This window comes from Protopterus annectens, chromosome 1.part1 (genome assembly GCF_019279795.1).
Source record: "Protopterus annectens isolate FY-2018-M chromosome 1.part1, PAN1.0, whole genome shotgun sequence".
NCBI classification, from domain to species: domain Eukaryota; kingdom Metazoa; phylum Chordata; order Ceratodontiformes; family Protopteridae; genus Protopterus; species Protopterus annectens.
In genome coordinates this window covers 533,903,683-533,929,167 of record NC_056726.1, presented here as the reverse complement: position 1 = coordinate 533,929,167, position 25,485 = coordinate 533,903,683, and the positions used below count along the sequence as shown (strand labels likewise).

At 42.6% G+C, this 25,485-nt stretch overlaps 1 protein-coding gene across 2 annotated transcripts in view; it reads right to left on the bottom strand.

Annotated features, from left to right (window-relative positions):
- The window catches only part of ST13 (ST13 Hsp70 interacting protein), a 1,818,146-nt gene that overhangs the window by 847,645 nt on the left and 945,016 nt on the right, over positions 1 to 25,485 (bottom strand). For both annotated transcript variants that reach the window (XM_044076553.1, XM_044076561.1), the window contains exon 6: positions 15,990 to 16,074. In XM_044076553.1, the coding sequence (XP_043932488.1) occupies positions 15,990 to 16,074 (85 nt within the window). The remainder of the gene's footprint in view (positions 1 to 15,989; positions 16,075 to 25,485) is intronic.

Genomic DNA, 25,485 nt, shown 5'->3' with positions numbered 1-25,485 from the left:
ATCAGGGGAGAAAGGAGGAGGCACAACAGAATAGGGCGAGAGAGAGGGTTAAGAAGGGAATCAACATTTAGTCAGGATTAGAGCAGGGACACATCCAGTGGCTTCTGAGGTATGTTCTGAGTTTTTGTTTAAACAGAATAGTAGATGGAATGGAAGTAAGTTCGGTAGGAAGTTGATTCCAGTGTTTACCTATGGAGTTTGAGAAGAGGGAGTCACCAGCTAGGTTATTAGATTTGGTTAGGGTAACTAGCAGTTTGCTAGATGAGCGGAGTGAGTTCAGATTAGCATATGGGGTTAAGAGGTTAGAAAGTACAGGTGTGTTAAGAGATTGGTAGAAAGCTCTTTGGACAAATGTAAGTTGGGAAAGAAGTAACATGTTTGTCAGTTCAAGCCAGTTCAGTTGCTGCAGATTCAGACAGTGATGAGTTCTGAAAGGCTTCCCAGTAACAAATCTAGCTATGTTATTGTAGGTAGTAGACAGTTTGGAAAGATTGTTTTTCTTGAGGTTAGTATAGATGGGAGAAGCATAGAGAAGAGTGGAAATGAGATGAGAGTGGGCAAGAGTAGCTTTGGCTGGGGAGGTTAAGAAAGTCTTAATTCTATAGAGAGAGCCAAGTTTCCCGTTTACACATTTAATGGTATTATTGATATGACAGTCAAAGTTAAGATTGTTGTCAATTGTGACACCTAGCAGTTTGGTAGTAGGGTCAGGTGATATAATGGCTCCATTGTTAGATAAGATAGTGAAATCTAAAGCTGGGGATCTGGTAGTAGGCTTAAAGAGTAAGAGTTTGTTTTTTTTTTGCGTTTAGGAGCAGGCAACGATTTAAGAACCAAGTTTCTACTTTGGAAAATACAGCTTGAGTATTAGTTTGAAGTTCGGAAATGGATTTAGCAGAGCAAATTAGTGTGGAGTCATCAGCATATTGTATACAAGTAGCCTGGGGAATAGCTACTTGTAGGTCATTTATAAAGAGGGAGAAAAGAAGAGGTCCAAGAATAGAGCCTTGGGGGACCCCAAGTGAGATTGGGAGAAGAGATGAGAGTTCCTTATTCCAGAGGACGGCCTGTTTCCTGTTAGTGAGATGGGAACTAAACCAGTGGATAGCCTTAGCTTCTAAGGAAAGAGATTCGAGAATTTTTGAAGCTAGGGAGTGGTTGACCATGTCAAAGGCTTTGGACAGGTCAATAAAGAGAGCTGAAGACAGGATGTTATTATTACGATTCTTGTTAATAAAGTCTGTGAAGGAGAGGAGAGCGGTGGTTGTGCTATGAAAAGGCCTAAAGCCATGTTGACAGTTAGTAAGAATGTTGTTTTTTATTAAGTGGTTCATTAACTGATGGTGAACACATTTTTCCATGATCTTTGCAAGTGGGGATAAGAGAGCTATGGGTCTATAATTAGAATAATCATAGGAGTTCCCTCCTTTATGTAAGGGTATGATGCGAGAGATTTTCCAGATATCAGGTATGGTTTCTTCATTTACAGTTCTATTAATGAGAATGGATATAGGATAGGCTATTTCAGAGGCTGCTTTTTGAAGGAATTCAGATGGCAGTTGGTCAGCTGAGGGGGAGCATGGTTTGAGTTTGTGGATACATTTCAGAATAAAGGAAGTAGAGATGGGTTGTAGCCTAAAGGTTGGTAGCTTGAAGGATGCAAGGTCAGGGATATTGGTGTTGTCTCTAGAGAGATGAGAGGCCAAGGAATTAATAGTATCAATAAAGAATGAGTTGAAAGTATTGGCCGTATCAAGGGAGGAATTCTTTTCAGACCCGGAAGGGGATGGAGTGGTAGTCTGTCCTGGGTGAAGAAGTTTATTTAGGGTTGTCCAGAATTTTTGAGGGTTATTATGATTTGCTTGCTGGAGATTACTATAATAACTCCTTTTATCAGAGAAGATAGCTTTTTTGGTAATGTTTCTTAGGTGCCTAAAAGTCTGATGGTCTATTGGAGATTTGCTAGTTCGCCATTTTGACGAAGCTTTGTTTCTAAGTAACATTTTTTGTCTTGTATCTTTAGATAGCCAAGGGGCAGGTTTAGATTTAATTCGGATGGAGCGAATTTTGGATGGAGCGAATGTTTTAACTTTACACTGCTCAGATGCTTTCCTGCAGGGTATTAGCAAGTAAAGTCATAACATTCCTGAAAAGCTAGTTTTTCTGAGGATAAAAAGGACAGTTGAAACTAATGAATGACTCAACAAAAGCTGTTTTGAGTACAACTGAAATTTGATGAGGAATCTGCCTAACTTCTCTGAAGCTTCCTGTAAGCACCCTCCCCCAACCCCTGCAGCCAAGTTAGGACATGCCCAGAAAGCCAGACTGAAACTGTAAACAAAGACCAGAATCAAAACAAAAAAATCCCTGGGATTGTTCCTTTACGGGATGTCAGTTATTTGTTTGAAGGTTGGGCGCCGGGCTGGCAACTAGACACCGTAAAACTCCACTGCCAATCATGGAGCAGACAGGTGATCCACTGTGGCGACCCCTAACCGGGAAAAAGGCGAAAGAAGATTCAAGAAAAAGTGTGCAACATCTAATTTACCTCAATAACTATAGTTAATTGGGCAAAGCAGTAGTGGTGGTGAGGATAAACAAGAAAATAAAAGACCAGGAAATCCAGTGGTGCAAAAGCAATATATTTAGTCAGGACACAATACACATACAAGGAAAATTATCTATTTTGTGTTGATTTGCCATGAAGGGCAAAGTATTGGAGAATGGGGTAGTGAAGAGGGTAGGATACTAGTTGTGTCACTGCTCTGATGTTGCCTTCATGCGAGTAACTTTGAAGGGCAACAACAGTTTTTGAAAAGTGTCATGTAAGACTAAGTAAGATGAGTAAGTTTCAAAAATAAACATTCAAAATATCAATCAGAAAACAAACAGTCCTCAGAAATCTCCCAAGAAAATTTTTCTGAACAACTTGGTTCCAAAGAGTCATGCTTTATATTTTATTATTGCTTTTCTCCTGACCACAGTATTAAAGGTGTCATTATTGGCTTTGTTTGCCAATAAGATGGGGGGCACCCTTGCAAAAAGGGTGGGGGGCAGAGGTTTTCACAAGGGCCATATACCTCAAACTACATAAACATCAAGTTGGTACATCTTTTATCAAGAGAATGCGGATAACTCTGCCTAATATCCAACAGTACAGTTAACTCCACATAAGAGTGTGTAAAACAAAATGCACTACACTTAACTGTGGTAGGCTCTTCTCATCTCCTGAATACCTTGTCTTGCCTTTCACTGAGACCACACCAATCTCCTACCAGTATCAGGAATATAAAAGACCCATAACAAGCACACTGACTCAGCTTTTAAATGTTGCATTCCTATAAAACTGGAATTCTTTTCTCTGCTCTCAAACTCACCCTTCCAAAAATCTCCAACATCTCAGTAGCAATATACGCTTCAACTAAGTCATCACATATCCCCCTGATGGACTACAAGTCTGGATCCAAGCTGCTTACACAAAAATGAATTAAACACACTGCTTGTACTAACTTACTGTCTTTCCTATGCCTTTTTAATAGCACCCATCTTTAGCTATTTTTTCATACCACTCTACACCCAGAACTTCCACAGCACCTCAGAAGTACTGAGCTCAATGTTTTTACAAGTTTACTAACTTCTGCCTGGTTTACACAGCCGTGGGATCTACTGCCTGGATTATATAACTGTGGGAACTACTGTCTCTGACGTGCACACAAGTTTCACATGCCAAACTGAAGCGCTGTGTACACTTGTTTGTAATACCAAAAAGCCCAATTTGAAAAAAATGTAAAGCAAAAAAAAACTGGAGGTGGGGGGGGCTTGACCCATCAAATACCCTTAACTTATTTATGCCAACTCCACAGTCATACTACACTAAAGTGGAGAAAATGGAAAAAGAAAACCCTAAATGACAGTGGTGCAGTGGTAGTGTTGCCCTCTGGTTCGATTCTCGGCTGGGGTGCCTTGTGTGTGGAGTCTGCATGTCCTACCTGTGTTCATGTGGATTTCCTCCAGGTGCACCTGTTTCCTCCCACATTACAAAGATATGCATCTGGAGTGTTGCTCCCCAGGCCTCCACTGAAAATTGGCTTCATTCCAAACAGGACTTTCCCAGTTAACAAATGTAAAATAAAATAAAGTGCACAGCGGCTCACACAATCCAGCTAAGTTAATCTATACAGTGATATTGAACATCTGAACAGATGCTTGGTCACACGCCTCAACGAAGCATAGATATACTGACATATTAAATGGCTGCATCAGTACCATCATATTTCCATTATTGTAAATGGTCATCCACTACAGTACTGAACTAAATAAATACTGAGGATACAGAGCTGTTTTGCAATACAGCTGCATATTATGTTCCATATTATTGCATCAGAATTACAAAAAATATCAATAAGCCACAAGTACTGATGTGACTATCTCACAGAATCCATATCAAGTTGATTTACATGGTATATGCTAGATGCAAGTACAGTGCCGCCTCCCCCCATTTAGACAAACAAAATTATTGTAGGACACCGACATCTTAACACAGACTCTGGAACCACTCAAACCTTTTTTTCTCTCTGAAATACACTACTTGTGGTAACAAATAAGCCTCTTCTAAGCTCTCCACATTTAATTTGCAAGGGATTACACCCTTCTCATCCAAATGTCTCAAAAACAAGTTATGTACTTACATGAATATTCTCTGGTCTGTCAGGCCACTGAACTGCAGAAATGGTGCCACTGGCACACTCTAGAGACTGCAATGAACTCCTCACAAGCTTGAGCTCCTTCATACTATATCTCCCTATCACTGCTGCTACATCCTCCAAAAAGAGCATGCCAACATATATAACAGACTATGAAGGAAAGCCACAAAGCACTGGAGAGAATGATGATTGAGAGTGTATTACCTGGGAATCACCCATTGACAGTTCACAAAATAGATGCAAGGAAACCAGATGTAGTAGTCACAAAAAATAAAGTAACACTGACCACCGAAAATGCTACAACCACTGATTATAGTGCTATGTCCAGTGACCGTTATAAAATACCAGGATTAGCAGGCAGAAAGGAGACCAATATAGAGAGATAACCACATAGTTCCAACAGTAGAATTAGCAAACCAATACATGTTAGCCCTGTATGAATTATGACGGGAAGCAATTTTGGGCACATTGTATTTGCTGAGAAGAGTACTCTGCTAACAAATACTGAAATACTAATTTCATGAACTCTAATTGTACCGTAACATAGGAATGTGGTTCCTACACAACATGGCATTATAAACACGGAGAAATTAAAGAGGAAAAAATTCAAAACAAAAAACAGAAAGCCTACTTGTCTGCCATTAAGAACAGGACAATTTGGAGGGGAAGTTGGGCGGGTTTTCCCAGTGTTCAGACACCAGAGAAATTTAGCATTTCATTAGGTATGTAAACTTCTGTATTTCTCAGGTCCTATCCAGTCACTAGAACAGTAAAACATTGTCCCAACTAACCTGGTTGGCCTAAGCTAGCAAACCCTTAAGAAAAGTTGCCCCAAATTATGTTCTAGTCCTAGAGAAGGGCTTTAATCCTTAGCAAGGTATGCAAGGAAGACCAAGCATTAGCTGCTGCCATCTCTTTGGAAGGTTGCATACAAATGCAGTGAACAGATTTGCCTGTCTTTCTTGACAGTCTGTGAAATCCAAAGGGAACTGCAGTTGCCTGTGTATAGCCAGGCAATGTGATGACAAATACTTCCATTTGTTAGCATACTTTGGGGACAACATACTGGAAGATGAATGTACTAATTCAAATTATTCTTTGTGGCAACTTTGGGCATGAAGGACGGGGTTAGTCCAAAGTGATACCCAATCCAGGTGGAAAACAATGTATGGGCATTGACAGGATAGTGTATGAAGTTTGGATGCTCTTTTAGCCGAAGCAATGGTCACTCACATGTCAAGATAAGAACTTATCTTTGGTAGAATTTGCTGGTTCAAAGAAATGTCTTTAAACTTTTCAGCACGAAGTTCAGACCCCATGTTGGAGCCGACTTGGCTACTGGAGGTCTGGACTGAAAGATATCCTTTAGGACAGCCAATAGTGCAAAGCGAAGGAGTACATTAAAAAGCTTTTGTGATACGAGGAAATAGCTGCTAGATGCACTTAAATAACTAACTTGCTTCTTTGTGGGGAGGGGGGGGGGGAGTGAGTGAGACCAAATAGCACGGTCCAGACAAGTAGTGATTGGCCCCAACCTGAAAGTAAAGGAATAGTCTATGCCTTGTCTACCTTTATACACAATAAGCATCTTAAAGATCCAAAGAGTGCATCCAATCCCCTGCCTGAAAGAATGGCAGGCTGGACTGCATCACGAGCATATGGAAGGAAGACTCCTTTACAAAGTGATTGAGATGACTGAAACAGAGTACTGGCCCAAGGGTTTTTGGTTTCTTTGTGCACTAAAATTTTTAATAAAACTTAGTTCATCCTTGGTCTGATGAAATCTCTCTTGGATGGCTCTGGACCTCCATTAAAGTTGTCTCCATCTGGATGGCACTGATGAGGGTTAAGAAGTCTGCGTTGAAAGTCTTGCGAAGAGAATGTAGTTGCCTCTGGATACAATTCTGTTTACCCATGAATCCACTGGATACAATTCTGTTTACCCATGAATCCACTGTGATATAAAGCCACACCATGTGTCGAGTGTCACTCAACTTACCTCCACAGAGGGAAAACAGTTGGGCAATCCTTCTGGAATCATAGCAGTGGAACCCCAACAGGATCCCCCTACTTACCTAGCTGTTGGAACCAACTATCTTTGAGGTGAAATCCAGACTGAAAGTCCTCTTTGCCCCAGGAACCCTTTTTCTGCTGTTGCCTATTCTGGGGCTGCTGGAACTTTTAAAACCATAGGCTCCTTGCCTCTTTTTGGTTATGATGAAATGTCCTTTGTAGGGTAGACAACTTAAATCAAAATGAAACTTCTCTATGTAAGATCTAAGATTCCCTACAGTTCAGGCATCTAATAAAAACCATACTGTGAATATCCCGCCTAATAACAGATGGTAGAAATACTTTCTTTAAAAACTTTCCCCAAGTACAGATCGACTAATGAAAGTAGGGAAGCACAACCTAGTTCAAGCCGAATCTTTATCAAAGACACACAAACAAGTGATCCAAATAGTAATATGTTCTCTATCAGAGAGGAACCCAGCCACTTAAATTTTCACCTCCGATCCCTCATACATTCTCCTAATCAACCTTATAGTTTTAATCAGGGAATGCAAATGCTTCCATTGCCCTGCTCAAACTCCCAGCTTACTCTATCAAATGCTTTCTCTGCATCAAGTCCTAGCAACAGTGGTATTTTCTTACATTCTACTTCCCAGTGGATCATCAATGTTCTGTTACTGTTGTCAAATGTTTGCCTCCCTCCACAAAACCACACAGATCCATATCTATTAATTTTGGTATCATGTTTGCCATTCACTTACGTTTAGCCATTATACATCTAAACACTTTATAATCATGAAATTTTCATGAAATGAAAGGACTGAAATGGGCCTGTATGAAGCCGGATCTGATGGGTCTTTACTCTCTTTAGGTATTACAACCACCACTGCTTTTTCTTGCAGGATGTTCATATCCTTATTTTTTTCCCTCCTAGCTTTCAAATTTCCACAGGAATACCATCTATGCCTGGAGACTTCCCTGTGGATTGATTATACATCACCATTTTTATTTCATCTCCTCCTAGCCTAAGTGCTAGTAACTGAGGTTCAACCAACTCCAAGCCTGGAATGTTTAATTCTTCCACAAACATTTTCAATTGTACTTTTTCTTGGATTTCCATATTTCTCTACTTCATACGAAAAATGTTCAAAATATTTCTAGTACCTCTACAGGATCTCATTATCTTCCATGTTATAGTCTAAGTTTGGCGACAATCCTTTTTACTTTGTCAGAGTCGTTGTGCTAAAAGAATTTGTGCTCTGCAGCTATTATCAAAAAAACAATGGCTTATCAGCAATCTTTCGAAACTCATGCATATTATCAAGGTAATACCTTATTTTCTGTTTAGCACATTGCAGTTGCTCCTCCTCCTGTCCTGAGATTCCCCCTATTTTGCACTACTTTAACCTTCGCCCGTCCTAAATAATTCTCGTTACTTCTGAACCAGGTCTCTCTTATTTCCACCTTATTTTTAAAGACTAATTTTATTCCACACCCAGGCTATATTTTCATAAGGAAATGTTCATCTTCTCTAATAACTCCCGAACAATTTCCACTACCCATTCCTTAAATTCCTCTCTCTTCAATAGATAGGTGGCAAAAGTACAGTTTTGTACCTACCATAAATGTAGATGTTAGAGTGTATTCACTGCTGCAGTCATTACACTTGGGCTATCCTGCTGGCAGGCTACCCTCAGTCGGCCTGAATTCCGAAGTCCTGGTCCAGCGTCGGTTGCTATCACCTCTTCCCTGACGTCAGTGCGCCAGGGGTATACAAGATGCAGCTGACACCATTTTCTTCAGTTTTTCTTGTCCCAGATGTCAGATGCCCCCAAGAAGGTAGGCAAAACATATTGCTTATAAAAGCATACAGTAAAAATAAAAAATACTTTCATCTACAAGCAAATACACCACATAGGTTGTACAGGACAGAGAAGTATAGAGAAGTCCCAGCAAAGAAAGGGGGATGGAGGGTGGGTAACCTGGACTGCAACAGTGAATACACTAACATCGACATTTATGGTAGGTACACAACTGTACTATGTTCATAGGTTCATACTAGGCTATCTGCCCTAGGGCATTTATAAGCCTAGCCAGAATGCGTTTGGCTTTCGCCACCCATTTTAAATTTATTTTGCTATGCCCTTTTTCGAGGTTAGTATACTGTGCCTCTTGTCTAACAGTGACACAGAAGTGATACCCGGGGTAAACCTACGATCTCCCATCCACTCATCAAGATTCCTCTTGAAGAGAGTCCATGAGGGACTCTGCCTAACCTAGTGAAGGGAGCCTCTGGGTTATGAATCTGTCCCTCCAGCATGTCCTCTATTTCAGTGCTGAGGTTCAAGTCTCTCAAGCGCGTAACTCGATGGGATTTGGATTTTCTGAGGTGCAGCATGTCCATTAATTCCGGGTTGGACATGGCTTTATACGTCAGGCACAGATCGCCTCTGAACAGGCGGTATGCAACTGAGTAGAGATGGAGTTTCTTTAACCGGGCAGCATATGGCATATGTTTGAGCCCTTGGATCCTCTTGGTGAGGTACTTTTGGGGTCTTTCCAGTTGCTGCAGGTGTCTGGTAAGGTACATCCCAAAAGGGGCATTGTACTCAATTATGGGCCTGATGAGGGATGAGTAAAGAGGCGCAATGACCTCCCCTGATCTAGATGTGAATCCCTTCATGATTAAGTGGGCTATATAAAATGTTTTTCTAACCACTTTGGCCACATGGTTATCAAATGAGAGATTGCTATCAACTTGGGTCCCCAGGTCCCCAATTACTTCTTCTGTACTTAATGGATTACCACCTATGTGGTAATTTGTGGGCACTTTGTTTTTGCCAAAGGGGATGACTATACACTTTTTGGCATTTAGCTTGAGGCCATGGATCTGGCACCAGTTGTCTGTTTCTATGAGGCCCTTTTGGAGGATGCTTGTGTCGGCTGGAGAATCGATTATGGCGCCCAGTTTGCAGTCATCTGCGAACATGGTCAGCCACAGTTCTTCCGTGTTGGCCTGTACCTCTGAGAAATATTTTCACTGTTGCAGTCATTACATTTGGGTTGAATCCCAAAGCTGAGGTAGGGCGGCTGGGTCTAAATAGGATTAGGAGTGGCTATGAGGCCCTGCAGAACTGCAGTGGTAAAGCCTGCTCTGGATTTGGAGTAAAGAGGTAAGTGATCATGCTTGGTGAAAGTGTGCACTGAACTCCAAGTTGCAGCCTCCAAAATTTCCTTGGTTGGTACTTCTCTGAGAAAGGCTGCTGAAGTGGCTGCTGCCCTGGTAGAATGTGGCCTAATATTCTTAGGCACTGACTTGCCAAGCTGTGCATAGCAAAAACGAATACAGTGTCCTATCCATTTTGAAATGGTCTGTTTTGAGATGGCCTTTCCTTGTGATCCTGCAGCATATGCTACAAACAGTTGCTCAGTTTTTCTGAAAGCTTTTGTTTTGTCCAAGTAGAAGTGTAGCTGCCTGTGAATGTCCAAATAGTGCAGAAGTCTCTCCCCTTTATTCTGGGGATTTGGATAAAATGTTGGCAAATGAATGGTTTGGTTAAGAGCCACACTGGATACTACCCTTGGCATAAATGTTGGGTTTGTCCCTGTCCGGATGAAAAATGATAAAAGGTTTCACTGCCATTAATGCCTGTAACAGAGACTCTTCTTGCTGAAGTTATTGCTAGGAGCAGAGCAGTTTTCCATGATAAGAATTATGTCAGCTGTATTGGCTGGCTCAAAAGGAGGTAGTGTGAGCTTTTCTAAGACAAAGTTGAGGTCCCATGTAGGTATCGGTGCTCTCCTTGGGGGTCTTATGTTTTTTGCCTCTCCGAGATACTGTCTTAGCAGTGGATGAGAGAAAACAGGAGGTTCCGTATTGTAATGAGCTGAAATGGCAGAGGCATGGATCTTAATTGATGAGAAGGATAGGCCTTTGTCCAGCATCACAGTTAGGTATTGTAAAATCTGATGAATATTTGGAACAAGTGGTTCAAGTCCTTGCGCCTGGTTCCAGCCACAGAATCTCTTCCATTTTTCTGCATAAGATTTCCTGGTGCTGGGCCTCCTGGCTTCGAAAATGACGTCTACAACTGCTTTGGAGAGAGGTGTGCTCTGAGTGGCTATATTATCCGCCATGCAGCCAGATTTAATGTTTTGAGTTGGCTGTGCAGGATCGGATTGTTTTGAGTCAGAAGATGAGGAATTAGAGGTAAAGTCCAGGCTGGGCCCCGAGACAAGCTATTTAGGATTGGGTACCAGTGCTGGCGTGGCCAGTCTGGGGCAATCAAAATCATGTTTGGCTTTCTCTTGTCTGATGTTTAGGAGCACCTTGGGAAGGAGAGGCAGCGGTGGAAAGGCATAAACTGTTAGGGTTTCCCAGATGAAAGATAGGGCATCCACTTTCCATGCTTGTGAGTGATTAAGTCCTTGTGCAGAATCTCTGTAGTTGGTAGTTGCGAGGGGAGGCAAAGAGATCTATGTCTGGGCATCACCATTTCCTTGTTATGCTGAAGACCTGTGGATTTAGTTTCCACTCGTGAGGGTCCATGAGGTTTCTGCTTAGTTCGCCTGCCAGAGTATTTTTTTTTTCCTGGCAGGAATTGTGCCTGCAGATGTACTTGATAGGCGAGTGCTGTGTTCCACAAAGTCATGGCTTGCCTGCAGAGGGGGTAGGAATGCGTGCCTCCTTGCTCGTTTATGTACCACATAACTGTAGCATTGTCAGTCTTTAGTAGTAGTTGTCCTGGATGTAGTAGATCCTTGAAGGCTGACAGGGCATTCTGTACAGCTAGCATCTCTTTTTGATTGATGTGAAGATGCATTTGGTCCGTGGGCTACGTGCCCTGAATACATTTTCCTGCCATGTGTGCTCCCCAAACATAATCCGATGCATCTGTCGTTAGTGTCTGCTTGGCTGTGGGTAAAGTGAAAGGCTGTCCCTTGTGGTGACAGGCCAGTGCTCACCATAGAAACTCCTGTTGCAGGCAGGGAATAAGAGCTATTATTGTTTTCAGGCTGTGGCAATGTTGAGTCCAAACACTTTTTAGGTACCATTGTAGCTTCCTCATATGCAGTCTTGCATATGGAATTAGCAGGATGCAAGATGCCATGTAGCCCAAAGCCTGCAGAATTTTTCTTGCCGGTAGCTGGGTCTTTGTTGCCATCATTTGAAAGTAATGAGTCAGTTGCCTTTGCTTGTTTGGCGTGAGATAAGCCATCTGGACAGTTGTATTTAATCTTGCACCCAGGAATATTATCTCTTGAGAGGGCACTAGTTTTGATTTTATTTCGTTTACTGTGTACCCTAGGCAAATTAGTAATTCTTTTACAAACGCCAGATGCTTTAGCAGAATGCCCTTGCTCTCGGCTTGAATAAGGCAGTCGTCCAAGTAGGGATATATTTAAACTCCTTTTTGTCTGCAAAATGCAATTACTGGTGCCAGGCATTTTGCGAAGACCCTGGGTGCAGGAGATAAGCCAAAGGGCAGTGCAAAGAATTGGTAATGCATTGAGCCAGCTATGAATCTGAGGTATCTTCTGCAAGATTGTCTGATTGGGACATGCAGGTATGCCTCTGAGGTCCAAAGTAACTAGCCAAGTGTTCTTGCCCAGCATGGGCAGAAGGTGCTGCAGTGTCAACATTTTGAATTTGGGAACATCCAGGAAAAGACAGGTCCAATATTGGTCTCCAGGCTTTGTCCTTGCTGGGTACCAAGAAAAGTCTTGAGTAAAATCCTTGCCCCTGTTCTTGCTGTGGTACTTTTTGAATAGCTCCCATGTCCATGAGAGCAGAAATTTGTTTTTGTGCCACTGCCCATTGGTTTTGTGGCAGGTCTGGCATACCTTTGAACCTTGGTAGGGTGTGAAAGTGGAACCTGTAACCTTGAGAAACAATATTCAGTACCCATTTATCCTGGGTGATCATGTGCCAGTTTTGTGAAAATAGTGCTAGTTTCCCCTTAAGGGTGCTGTCAAAAGGTAAGTGCTTAGCTTTTGCAGAGGGAAGTCATTGGGACTGTTTCCTATAAGATTGTGATTTGTCTTCTCTGGCTTTGGGAGCTGAAGCACCCTATTGTTTAGGTCTGTATGAGCCTTGAGGCCGAGATCTGCCTCTTGGGCTTCTGTATCTGCCATTTTGTGGCCTGACACTGGAAAGGACCAATTTTTAGAAGGCCAGTTCCTGCTAAATCTAGGTGGCTGAACCTGTAAGTAATCCTTTACTGTCTGCATTGATTTTGCTTTATCCTCCATTTTCTTTACACCTCTTCTGCCTTAACACCAAACAAAGTATCATGCTGTAATGGAGCATCCAATAATTTTGCTTTAACATGATCAGGTAAACTTTGTTCTTTTAACCAAGCATGCCTTCGAATGACAGAGCCTGCAACTGCGGCTCTGCAAGAGGCCTCTAATGAATCAAAACCACATTGCAGAGTATGCTTTCCCACTTGTTCCACTGCATGCAATAAATCCTGCATTTCCTTATTGTCAGGACATTCTGAGCTTGTAAGCATTTGCTGTTTTAGCAAATACATTAAGTATTGTTGATATTTAAGCATGTGAAACTGGCAATTTAACGCGCTTACAGCTAAAGTAGCGGAAGTGTAAACTTTTTCCCCCATCTATCCAGAGCTCTAGAATCCCCATCAGAGGGAACAGGGTTTTTTGCAGTGGAAGCCTTGATCCCCTTTGGGACCCTGAGAAATTGTTTCTGGGTCAGCAGCAGGTTTTTTATAAAGTAATTTATGAGAGTCTGGGACCCTGTAGTACCTATCTGGCTTGACTGGTGCAGGGGGTAAAGAATCAGGAGACAAACTGGATTCAGAAAAAAAAAAAAAAACAATATCCAGTACATGGGGGATAGCAAGGGGCCTGTGCTGAGGCAGTAAAAAAAAAGTCTGAGCCTTTTCTTGGATTCTGAATAATCCTGGCTCTCCCAATGGAAATGCTCCTTCATGGTATGCAGGGTTTCCCCAAAAGAGTAATCCTCAGGAGGAGAGGATTAAGGGATAGATTCTTCAGCGTCAGAGTCCTCATAGGGAAGAAGAGGAGAATATCCCTGTTCTGAAGAGGAATCAGAGGAAATAGAAACCTGGTCAGAGGAGTCTATCAGTGTCTTGCCCTAGGCCATTTATCAGGAGGGGGATGGGAAGCCCTAATCAAAGTAATTAGGTCTTCGGCCATCTTAAGCATCTGTTTATTTGGCATGGATGACTGTCCAGGAGAATGCTGTACTTGTTTCTTTGTCTTTAATGGTGTTCTAGACTTTGCTTTAGCTGCTGAAGTAGACTTAATAGTAATCTGTGTAGGTCTGAAGACACCCTCAGAAGCCGATGCCTGCTCGGCGGCTCGGAACCCATCTGAAAGAATAGTTTCCGTAGGCCCAATACCTTGAGTTTCCAGAGGGCTAGTTCTCTCCACATGGGAGTCTGAGGTGGCCTGTGGCTCTGAGGTAGTGGGTGACAGGGGCTGCAAAAGCGCCTCACTGAGAACCGGCAACTGGCCTAGAAGAGGTTTTGTCAGTTTTGGACCTCGGATGCCTGTCCTTTTCTTTGTCTTTGCGTTTTTTATGAATTCTGGTAGTCTGTTCCAACGGCATTATGTAATTAAACCTTCAGCCAAAGTAATGTAAAGCAAAATCAAACAGACGCTTAATAGCGCTTTGGTTGAATCTAGCACAAAACCGACAACTAGCAACGTCGTGGTCAGGGCCTCGGCAAGGAATACAGTAAGAATGAAAATCCTTATGAGGCATTTGATTCCCACAAGAAATACAATTGTTAACTTTTACTGACATCAGTCTGGAGCAAGAAAAAGTTTCCACGACGGGGTACTTAGCTTTATTGAAGACTTCGGTTCTGAAATTCAATTTCGAAAATCTCAGGAGTCTGCCGACTGGCACTTGCGAACTGCTTTTGCTTCGGGCGGTCACGGCAAGAAAGACTGAAGAAAATGGTGTCGGCTGCATCTTATATACCCCTGGCACACTGACATCAGGGAAGAGGCGACAGCAACCAACGCCGAACCAGGACTTTGGAATTCAGGCCGACTGAGGGTAGCCTGCCAGCAGGATAACCCAAGTGTAATGACTGCAAGAGTGAAACACTATGAACATGTGCCAGTGTCTCATTTTTATTTTATTACCCTCTAGTTTTACTTTTATCATTGGCGTGAGATTTTAATTTCATTACCCTCCAGTTTTAGTTGTATTATTGGCGTGAGATCTGAAATAGTTACTGGATACATATCAAAACTTCCAATTAAATGCACATGTTTCTGTTTAATATATGTTATGTCTAGTCTAACTCAGTTTTTGTATCTTTGGGAATAATATGTAAATTCACTCCAAACTCCTACTACTGAATTCACATCTTCCATGCCAAATATTTTCATAAATTTCTTCAAACATCACCTTTGTTACATTTCCACTTCTGGACTCCCCAGATACATATTCACTGCTGCAAATCAAACTCCAGTACCCAACTATAAGTAATATTCCCTTCTGAAACCTAATTTCTCCCAGAATTGTCTTAAGCTCCATTTTATAAGTTTTAGGTGGAATATAAATACATGCCGGGGTAATCCTCCTCCCTTGCCAGTAGCCCCTTAGAAATACAAATCTATTTTTTTATCTTCTATCACTATTGCAGCTTCTCTTCCAACTGAGTATACTTTTCCCTTTGTCCCAAGTATCCCACTGGATAACCATCCTGAAAACCTCTCTATCAAATTCACATTCAGTTCTTTACAAATGTGACTCCTGTAGTATAGCTATTTGCACTCTACATTTTTAATATAGTTCAATCCATTTTTTTGTATATATATGTGAAACCATTTCCATTTAAAGATGATAGAAAAAGTGTCATTATATTAAAAAGTTATTATTCCCAACTTGTGTGCAACAGCTTTTTTGTTGCGTCTAGTTCCAGCTTTTGTGTAACATGCATATACGGTTTGACAGGTTGATCTTTAATACAATTGTATCTTATCATATCCATTTGAGCCTATGTCACATCTTACAAAATGTGATGTAGTGAAAGCCCTAAACAAACGCAACAAATACACCCCCAATATACCCCTAAACCTATTAACTATGTACATTTTCAAATACTGAAGTTTTACCCCTCCTAACAGGAACAATTGCCCCACACTGATATCCACACCTAGACATTTCAGGCAACTCGCCAATAATGGATGAAAAATTCCATCTTTGTACTTTGCAAAACAGTTAAAAACTTAAAGAACTTTACTTCATTAGCTTCAAATGCTCACCTGGCTCTTTTGGCATACAGCATAGCCATACAAGGGTTCAATTTAATGGCTTCAGTTAACAGCTCAAGTGCTTTTTGGTTTTCACCTAAACAAAACAATATATACATTACAGTACTTTCATCAGCTTATTTTAAACTCCTGCAAAAGTATCGTTAAACAATAAAAAGGGCATAGTTTGCACATATCTGTAACATTTGGAAGCGCAGATGTATTACAGCATTACATTCTAAAAACCTGAATGACAATTTTAATATAAAATGATATATAAAGAATTGTTCTACCATCGCTAGCAAACAATGTTTCCTTTCCGATTTAAACAAGAAACTGGACACAAATTCCATTCAAATTCTACATTCAGTGAATGACATTTTAAACAAAGCAGTGCAACAGACACTTGTGTTGTCACACAGAATGCTACTAAGTACTGCTCAGAGGATAGCCACAAAAAGGCCCAATGAGGTATACAAAAATAATCATTTGGAAAATTGTTACAATCTCACAGGACAGATATCCAGCAAAATGTACTGTAACATACTGACTTTCAGGAATCTGGAAATCTGTCGATTAAGCAGATTTCTCTTCCTGAAATGTCCAGCATTCAAGTCCATACCTTGACATTTCTTTTCTTTGGCTGAACCTGAAAATGCCGAGTGCTATACACATGGTCAACAAATAAACACAACTGGAAGACTAGACAACACAAGCTACTAGGCCAGTTAAAACAGGTAAAAAAACTGCTTCATCAGTTGATTCAGGGCAGAACCTCACTGGAGTTCATCTTTTCCACAAATCAAAACCATGCAAAACACCTGCTCAGGGACTGTGGGTGCTTTGTGCTAAGAGGTCATCACATTGGCTACTTATTGCAAGTAAAACACCTGATGCTGCTGGTCCCGAAAGTCTGAAAAACTGGATTTCATAAAAGGGCTTGCTGATTGAAAAATTACGCTGCTTTTACTGCTCCCTACACTCTCTTGTTGCAGGGGGCATCCTCTACATCTATGCTACTTTTACATGCTATTGCAGAAACAAATGTACTTTGTAAAAGAAGAAGGAATAGTCAGAGGTACAAGCTAAGCAAATACTCCTCCATACATTCACTTGTTTCACTAATAGGATAGCACTTTGCAGACCTAAGAATTTCAAAAAGCACCCCATGACATTACACTCAAGCTACATATGCACTGCTGTCTCCAGAACTCACTAGTTTACCTTATTCCACCACAGAGAACCCTTCCATAAAGTCAAGAAAGGAAATGATTCCACACTTACAGTCCTTAAATACAGATCTGTTTGAAATACTGAACAGTAATAGCAGAAACTGGATGGAGAAGACACCAAGAGGTACAACATTAATGACCCAAGACCAGCAGTACTTGGGCAGCTCAGTACCTAAAACTCATGGGTTCAAAAAACTTCCCATCTGAAAGGCAGAGGTTGTAGAGGAAGATGCCCTTGAATGAGCGAGCAAATCAGTCTTCCTTTATTCAAAGATGCAGTCCCAAGCACAAAGATTACTAAGTGGTCATCAACAAGACATCAAGCAATGATGCATCTCTTAAAGACCCAAGAGATAGCTAAACTCACAAACCTCTCCTTAAGCACTGAACCCATCCAGCTCAAATCTTGTCAGCACAAGATTACAAGACAGCCAAATCCAATGACAAGATAAGGACCCAATTCACTTGAGTGTAAATCAGCCTTTGTTGTTTGGGTAGCCCCAACTAAGCTAAAAGACACCAGGGAAAGTAAGTTTTGTAAGAACGTACCATAATGGTAGAGGTCCTACTGTTCATGATTGTAGTATCCCTTACCAAAGGGATATCCCACCAAGGGTATTTCTACGTCTGGGCCAGCATACTAAAGTCTGGGTCCTTCCAAGCATTGCACATCTGATATAAAAACCCAGGCCCAAAAACCAAAGCTACATAATGAACGTATGCTGAAATCTCTGAACTTACTTACCCCAGGAGAAAGTACAGTTTTGTACCTACCATAAATGTAGATGTCCGATAGACATGCAACTGCAGTCATAACATGTGGGTTGTCCTGCCTCAGGCAGCCCTCGGTTGGCCGGATTCCAAAGTCTGGGTCCGACGTCGGCTGATGTCGCATTTCTCTCTGACGTCAGAGCGGCTGGAGTACATAAGCATCAGCCGACGCCATTTTCTTCAGTGTTTCTTGCCCCAGATGCCAGGTGCCCTCCAAGGAAGGCTGTAATCAAATTGGAAGACAAAAACAGGATTCCAAACAAATAAATGAGCAATAAAATAAATACACCATAACAGATATCTCCAGCTAAGAGTAACAGGGATAGGAGTGGACCCTAGGCATAGAGGGGTATGGAGGGAGGGAAAATCCGACTGCAGTTGTATGTCTATCGGACATCTACATTTATGGTAGGTACAAAACTGTACTATGTCCTTCAAGAATGCAACTGCAGTCATAACATGTGGGTAGAATACCATAGCTTAGCTGGGGGAGGAGGTATGCACTAAGAAAGAGATGGTGTGGCAATCAAACCCTGCAGGACTGCCAAAGCAAAGCCTGCTCTGGATCTGGAATATAGAGGGAGATTGTAGTGTTTGGAGAATGTATGCACGGAGCTCCATGTAGCAGCTTCTAGAATTGTCCTTGGTAGGCACCCCTCTTAAAAATGCTGTAGAGGTGGCTGTAGCTCTGGTGGAATGTGGTCTGACATTGGCTGGAACAGTCTTTCCATGAAAGGAATAACAGAATCTGATGCAATGTCCAATCCATTTAGAAATAGTCTGTTTTGAAATTGCTTTTCCCTGGACTGCAGGGGCGTAAGCTACAAAAAGTTGTTCAGACTTCCTACTGGCCTTGGTTCTGTCCAGGTAGTATCGAAGTTGTCTGTGAATGTCCAAGGTATGCAAAAGTCTTTCCCCCTTATTCTCAGGATTGGGGAAGAAAGCAGGCAGATGAATGGCTTAATTTAGAGAAACCCTAGATACCACCTTTGGCATAAAAGTAGGGTTGGTCCTTAATGAAACCCTGTCTCTGTGGAAAATAATAAAGGGTGGTATTGCCAGTAGGGCCTGTAGCTCCGAAACCCTTCTTGCTGAGGTAATTGCCAACAGGAAAGCTGTCTTCCATGAGAGAAATTGCAAGTCAACTGAAGCTGCTGGCTCGAAAGGAGGTAGAGTCAGTTTCTCTAAGACAAAATTGAGGTCCCAGGCTGGCACTGGGGCCTTTCTTGGTGGCTTAATGTTCTTTATTCCCCTCAGGAATGGTCTTAGTAAGGGGTGAGAGAAAACAGGAGGATCAGTGTTGTATCTAGCTGAAATAGCAGATGCATGTATCTTTATGGAAGAATATGAGAGGCCGTTCTTTAACATATCTGCCAAATATTCCAAGATAAGTGGGATGTTCAGCAATGAAGCATCATGTCCCTTGCTGGTATTCCAATTGCTGTATCTTTTCCACTTTGCTAAGTAAACCTTTCTGGTGGATGGTCTTCGAGCCTCTGTTAGTATCCGCTGAACTTCCTTAGAGAGAGATAAGCTGAAGTTGTTTATGGGATCTCCCAAGCTGTTAGCTGCAGTGTCTGAAGGTTTGGATGCAGTGTTTCGAAATTGTGTTGAGTCAAAAGTACGGCCACTGAGGGAGGGCCCACCTCCTGGTGTGACATATGCTCCGTAGTAGTGGGTACCAGTGTTGTCTTGGCCAATCCGGAGCTATTATGATTCCCTTTGGCTTTTCTGCTTTGATCTTTAGTAATACTGAGGTCATCAGTGGCAGAGGTGGGAATGCATAGATTGCTAGGGAGTTCCAGTTGAATGAGAGGGCATCTATTTCCCAAGCTTTTGGATGGTATGTCCTTGTGCAAAATTTTGGTAGAGGATGGTTGAGGTGAGAGGCAAATAGGTCCACTTCTGGCTTGCCCCATGTCGAAGTGAGTTGTCTGAAGGCCTTCGGATGTAACCTCCACTCGTGTGGATCTGTGAAATTTCTGCTTAGGCTGTCCGCCAACACATTGTCTTTTCCTGGAACAAACTGGGATTGTAACTGGATGTTTAGGCTCAGTGATTTCTCCCAAAGCTGCATTGTCAGTCTGCAAAGGGGGTAAGAGTGGGTGCCCCCTTGTTTATGTACCACATCACAGTGGTGTTGTCTGTCCGTATCATTAAATGTCCTTGCTGGAGTTGGTGTTGAAAAGCCTCGATGGCATGCATTACTGCCAGCATTTCCTTTTGGTTTATATGCAGATGTGTTTCCTTTGGAGACCATTGTCCTTGTATACACCTGCCTTCCATGTGCGCCCCCCATCCAAGGTCTGAGGCGTCTGTAGTCATGGTCTGTGTTCTGTGGTTTTTTGAATGACATACCTGTGTTTTCCTGGCTCACCGAGGCCCACCATAGGAATTCCTTTTGTAGGCATGGAATGAGTGGTAGGATTGTCTCCAAGTTGTTGCTGTGTTGAGACCAAATGCTTTTTAGGTACCATTGAAGCTTTCTCATGTGTAGTTTTGCTAATGGAACCAGTAGAATGCAGGATGCCATGTAACCCAGGGCCTGTAGGAATCTCCTTGCAGTCATCTGGGTGAGTTTTGCTAAACCTTTGAAGTAATGAGTTAACTTCTCTTGCTTGTCTTCTGTCAGGTAAGCCATCTGAGAGGCTGTGTCTAGTTTGGCTCCTAAGAAGATTATTTGCTGGGATGGCTGCAGTCTTGACTTTTGGAAGTTGACTGTGTATCCCAGAGCTTGAAGTAATCGTATGACATAATCCAGGTTTCTTGTCAACATCAATTTGTCGTCCGCTTGTATGAGGCAGTCGTCCAGGTACGGGTAAATTTGTATACCCTGGAGCCTGCAATGAGCAATTACTGAAGCCAGGCATTTTGTAAATACTCTGGGTGCAGTAGATAAGCCAAATGGCAATGCTGAGAATTGATAATGCTCTGGCCCTGCAAGAAATCTGAGGTATCTTCTGCAGCTGCGTCTGATAGGGACATGCAGGTATGCCTCCTTGAGGTCCAGAGTAATCAGCCACGACTCCTTGCCCAGCATGGGAAGGAGTTGCTGTAGAGTCAGCATTTTGAACTTTGGTACTATGAGAAAGGTGTTTAATGCGGACAAGTCCAGTATTGGTCTCCATTGAGATTCTTTTCTTGGAACAAGGAACAGTCTTGAGTAAAACCCTGTTCTTGTTGTGGAACTCTTTCTATTGCTTTCATTCGAGTCAGCAGAGTGATTTGTTTGATAGCCTCTGCCCTTTGATTTTGTGGTAGGTTTGGCATGCCTTGTTTTCTTGGTAAGGTATGAAAATGAAACCTGTACCCTCGGTCTATAATGTCCAAAATCCATTTGTCCTTTGTCAGTCTGTGCCAGTTTTCTGCAAACAGAGATAATTTCCCCAAGGGGCTTCTAGTTGATCCCTGGTAGGCGGTAGTAGAGGAAAGTCATTGAGTTTGTGGTTGTTGGGCAGGTGAAACCCCTGCCACCCTTCTTTGGTTTCCTGGCTGCCATTGTCGTCCCCTGTAAGGACCTCTGTATTGGCCTCTTCCTCGGCCACGTCTGTTCTTACCCCTTTGAAACTTTTCTGGATTAGGAAAGGACCAGTTTTTTGAAGGCCAATTCCTACTGAATCTGGGGGGTTGAACCTGGAGGAAATCTTTCACAGTCTGAACTGATTTTGCTTTTTCTTCGATGGTCTTTAACACATCCTTAGCATTTGCACCAAAAAGCTTGTCCTTTTCCAAAGGTGCATCCAAAAGTTTTGCTTTTACATGATCTGGTAGAGGTTGATCTTTTAACCAAGCATGTCTACGAATCACTGCCCCTGTCATCATCATATCCACACTGCAGGAAGTGATTGCTTACTTGCTGAGTGTTATGTACAGCTTCCTGCAAAGTCTTCCTGTCTAAAGGATCAGGAGAAGCTAATGTCTTTTGTAAATCTTCTAAGAGATAATCCTGATATTGTAACATATGAAAAAGGCAATTTAAAGCTCTCATAGATAAGGTAGTGGATGTGTAAACCTTTTTGCCCCATCTCTCTAATGACCTTGCTTCCCTGTTGGAGGGCAAAGGATTTTTTGAGGTGGAGGCTGAAACTCCTTTAGGCCCCTGTGAAATAGTTTCCAAATCAGCAGAATGGGCCCTGAATAAATGGGAATGAGTTTCTGGGACCCTGTAATACCTGTCTGGCTTGGCTGGAGCAGGAGGAAGAGAATCAGGGGTAGCACTAGAGTCAGAATACAAATAATCCAGAACATCAAGTACAGGAGGAATAGCTAAGGGCCTGTGCTGAGGCTTCTTAAGGAAAGTCCTAAGGCGTTTCCTAGAATCAGAATATTCCTGACCCTGCCACTTGAAATGTTCCCTCATGGTGTGCAGAACTTCCCCAAAAGAAATATCCTCAGGAGGGAGGTCAAGGGATGGAATCTTCTGCATCCGAGTCCTCATAAGTCTGGAAGAGCTCTTCCTGGCTATCAGAGTGGACAGAGCCCTCAGAATCTTCATCTGAAGGAGTAGGGTCAGAGGGTTCCACCCGGGGCCTTTTATCAGGAGGAGGCTGGGATGCTCTCTCAGGATGGGCCTGTGAGCCTCTAATCATGGAAATTAAATCAGCCGCCAAGGACATAATTTGTGTCTCCGGAGTCGTCTGAGGTAAGGATTTAGAAGTAATATGCTTTGTTTTGCTGGCTGCCTTAGCCCTGGTGTAGGCCTTAATAGACATGGCCATAGGAGGCCTGGCAGCTCCACGTGCAGGAGTGACCTTGTCTACAGCAATGGTCTCGGGCATTTCCTCTGTTTCGGTATCCGGAGGAAAATCTATAACTGGTGTCGGAGTAATGTCTGGAATCGGAGTCGTCGGTAATGCGGTGACTTCGGTTCGGAGCGGTGGAGAGACCGTTTCAGAGGGAAACAGAGCACTCGCGCTAAGTTTTGGCGTGGAGTCGGTGGTAGACGCGGGCCGAGGATGTCGGTCCCGGTCTTTTCGCTTCTTGGGTGTTTACGATGTCGGAAGATCCGACGGCATGGTGTAGGCAAATTTATCGCCGAAAAAATCTTCAGCGAACTCCGCCCGGCACCTGAGTGCGCTTGAAGCGAGCACAGGCTACACAGGCCGAGACATCGTGGTCTGGGCCCAGGCAAGGGAGACAGTAAGAGTGGAAATCCTTATGAGGTATTTGTTTACCACAAAAAAGACAATTGTTAACTTTCAGTAATTTCTGACATCGGCTGAGGCAAGAAAAGGTCCCCAATGGGGTACTTCGCTTTTTCGATGACTTCGGTATCGTAGAATACAGGAGCTGACCGACCGGCACTTGCGAACTGCTTCTGCTTCGGGCACCGCGGCAAGAAAGACTGAAGAAAATGGCGTCGGCTGATGCTTATGTACTCCAGCCGCTCTGACGTCTGAGAGAAATGCGACATCAGCCATCGGACCCAGACTTTGGAATCCGGCCGACCGAGGGCTGCCTGAGGCAGGACAACCCACATGTTATGACTGCAGTTGCATTCTTGAAGGACATCAAAGGAACATAAGTTGAGGCAACTATATACATATGTAGATGGTCATCCACAAAAAGGAGAAAGAAAGAAGACACTGGCCATAGTAGAAAAAAAGACAGACAGAATACTGCTACAGTGATCAGGTAGGACTGGTTATGGTAAGATGTTCACAACTACACAGTGTCCTTCCAAGATTACTGTTGCAGTACTTCTTACAGGATAGAATACTAAAGCTTTTGAAAACGGCAAAACCTGCTCTGGTCCCAAAAACCACATTCAACTTGCAATATTTACCAAGTGTAAAGAAGACCACTTAGTTGCTTCAAGAATGGACTTATCTAAGCATTTGAAACAAGACCCAGAAGAGGCGACAGTCCTAGTAAAGTGGGCTCTAGCAGAGGAAGGAAGCAGTTTCCCCTTGACAACAGAAAATAATGTCATCCCTGAAGAAAGTTTGAAAAATGGCAAAACAAGTTTGTCAAGAAAAGAAAAGTTGCTCAGACTGAAAATACTGAAGGCATCAGACATGGTAAAATCTGAGATGTCTGTTCCAAGTCCAAAGAATGAAGAAACCCTTCACCCCTATTCTGAGGCGAGGGGAAAAAGGATGCAAGATTAACAGACTGGTTCAAACAAGTCACCGACTACCTTGGGCATAAAAGAATTAGTCCCAAGAGAAACCCTGTCCTTGGTCGGGGGGGAGGGGGGGACAAGGGAAGGAGGGAAATAAGAGCATGCAGTTCTGAAATGCTTGGCAGAAGGCAGGAAGCACAGACACCAACAGTGCAGTCGTCCAAGTACAAAATTTTAAGGAAAATCTGGCTGTATGTTTAAAAGGGAGCCGTGTTAACTTTTCAAGTACATAACTGAGGTCCCAAGGTGGAGGTACAGGCTTTCTTCGATGTATAAAGTGAAGGATGCCTTTCAAACGTTGTTTGACCACAAATCTAGAAGATGTATCCAAAGGCAGACAACCTGAAATGGCTGACAAATGGGCTTTAATACAAGAGTAAGCTAGACACAAGTTAAGCAACTCGCACAGATATAAAACAAATCAGAGGAATGCTCACAGCAAAAAGGGTCCTGGTTCTGTTTCTTGTCCCATGAAGAAATTTTTCTCCATTTAGAAAAATGTCATATGTATTAATCTATACATTTACAGTACATTATAATGCATCATAGGTTACTAGGCTAAAGGCCCCGGGGCCCTTACAAGCCTAGCCAAGATCAAGCAGTGTTCCCAAGGTATCTGGTTCAAGCAGACACTAAAATTTAGCACCTATTGCCCCTGTCCAAGAGGGACAGGTGGAACACCTGGGGCGAATTTCTAGTTACCCATCCAATATTCCAAATTACACTAAATAAGGCCAACAAGGGGCTTTAACATGAATAGGAAGCTTGTTCCAAAAGTGGGGCAACCTCGGAGACAAATCTCTCTCTCCAGCAAGTTCTGTTGATATCACATACCGGGTTAAGGCCCTTTGAGTGAGTGACCAGTGTGCCACTTGACTTGTGAATGTGCAGCATTTGCATTAAAGCTGGGTCAGAGATTGTTCTGTATGCAAGGCACAGGTCACATCTGAGCAGTCTGTACGACACAGAGTAAAGTGACAATGATTTCAATCTATCCACATAAGACAGGTCTTGAAAACCATGAATTTTCTTTGTAAGGAGTCTTTGTGGTCTCTCCAACTGCTGCAGGTGTTTAAAAAGGAACGTACCAAAGGGAGCGTTGTACTCTACTGCTGGCCTGATGAGAAAGAGTACAGGGGGGTTATAACCTCTTTTTCCAGAGGCAATGCCTTATGAGATGAGCAATATAAAATGCCCTTCTTACCACTGTGGAGACATGGTGATCAAAGTTAAGGGTTGCAGTCAACCTGTGTGCCCAGATCTTTCATCACTGACTGTGCGCTCAGGGTATTGCTACTGATGTGGTAGTTTGCAGGAGCATCACTCTTGCCATAGGGGTTTTGCGTTGGGTTTAATATCATGACTTTGGCACCAGACATTA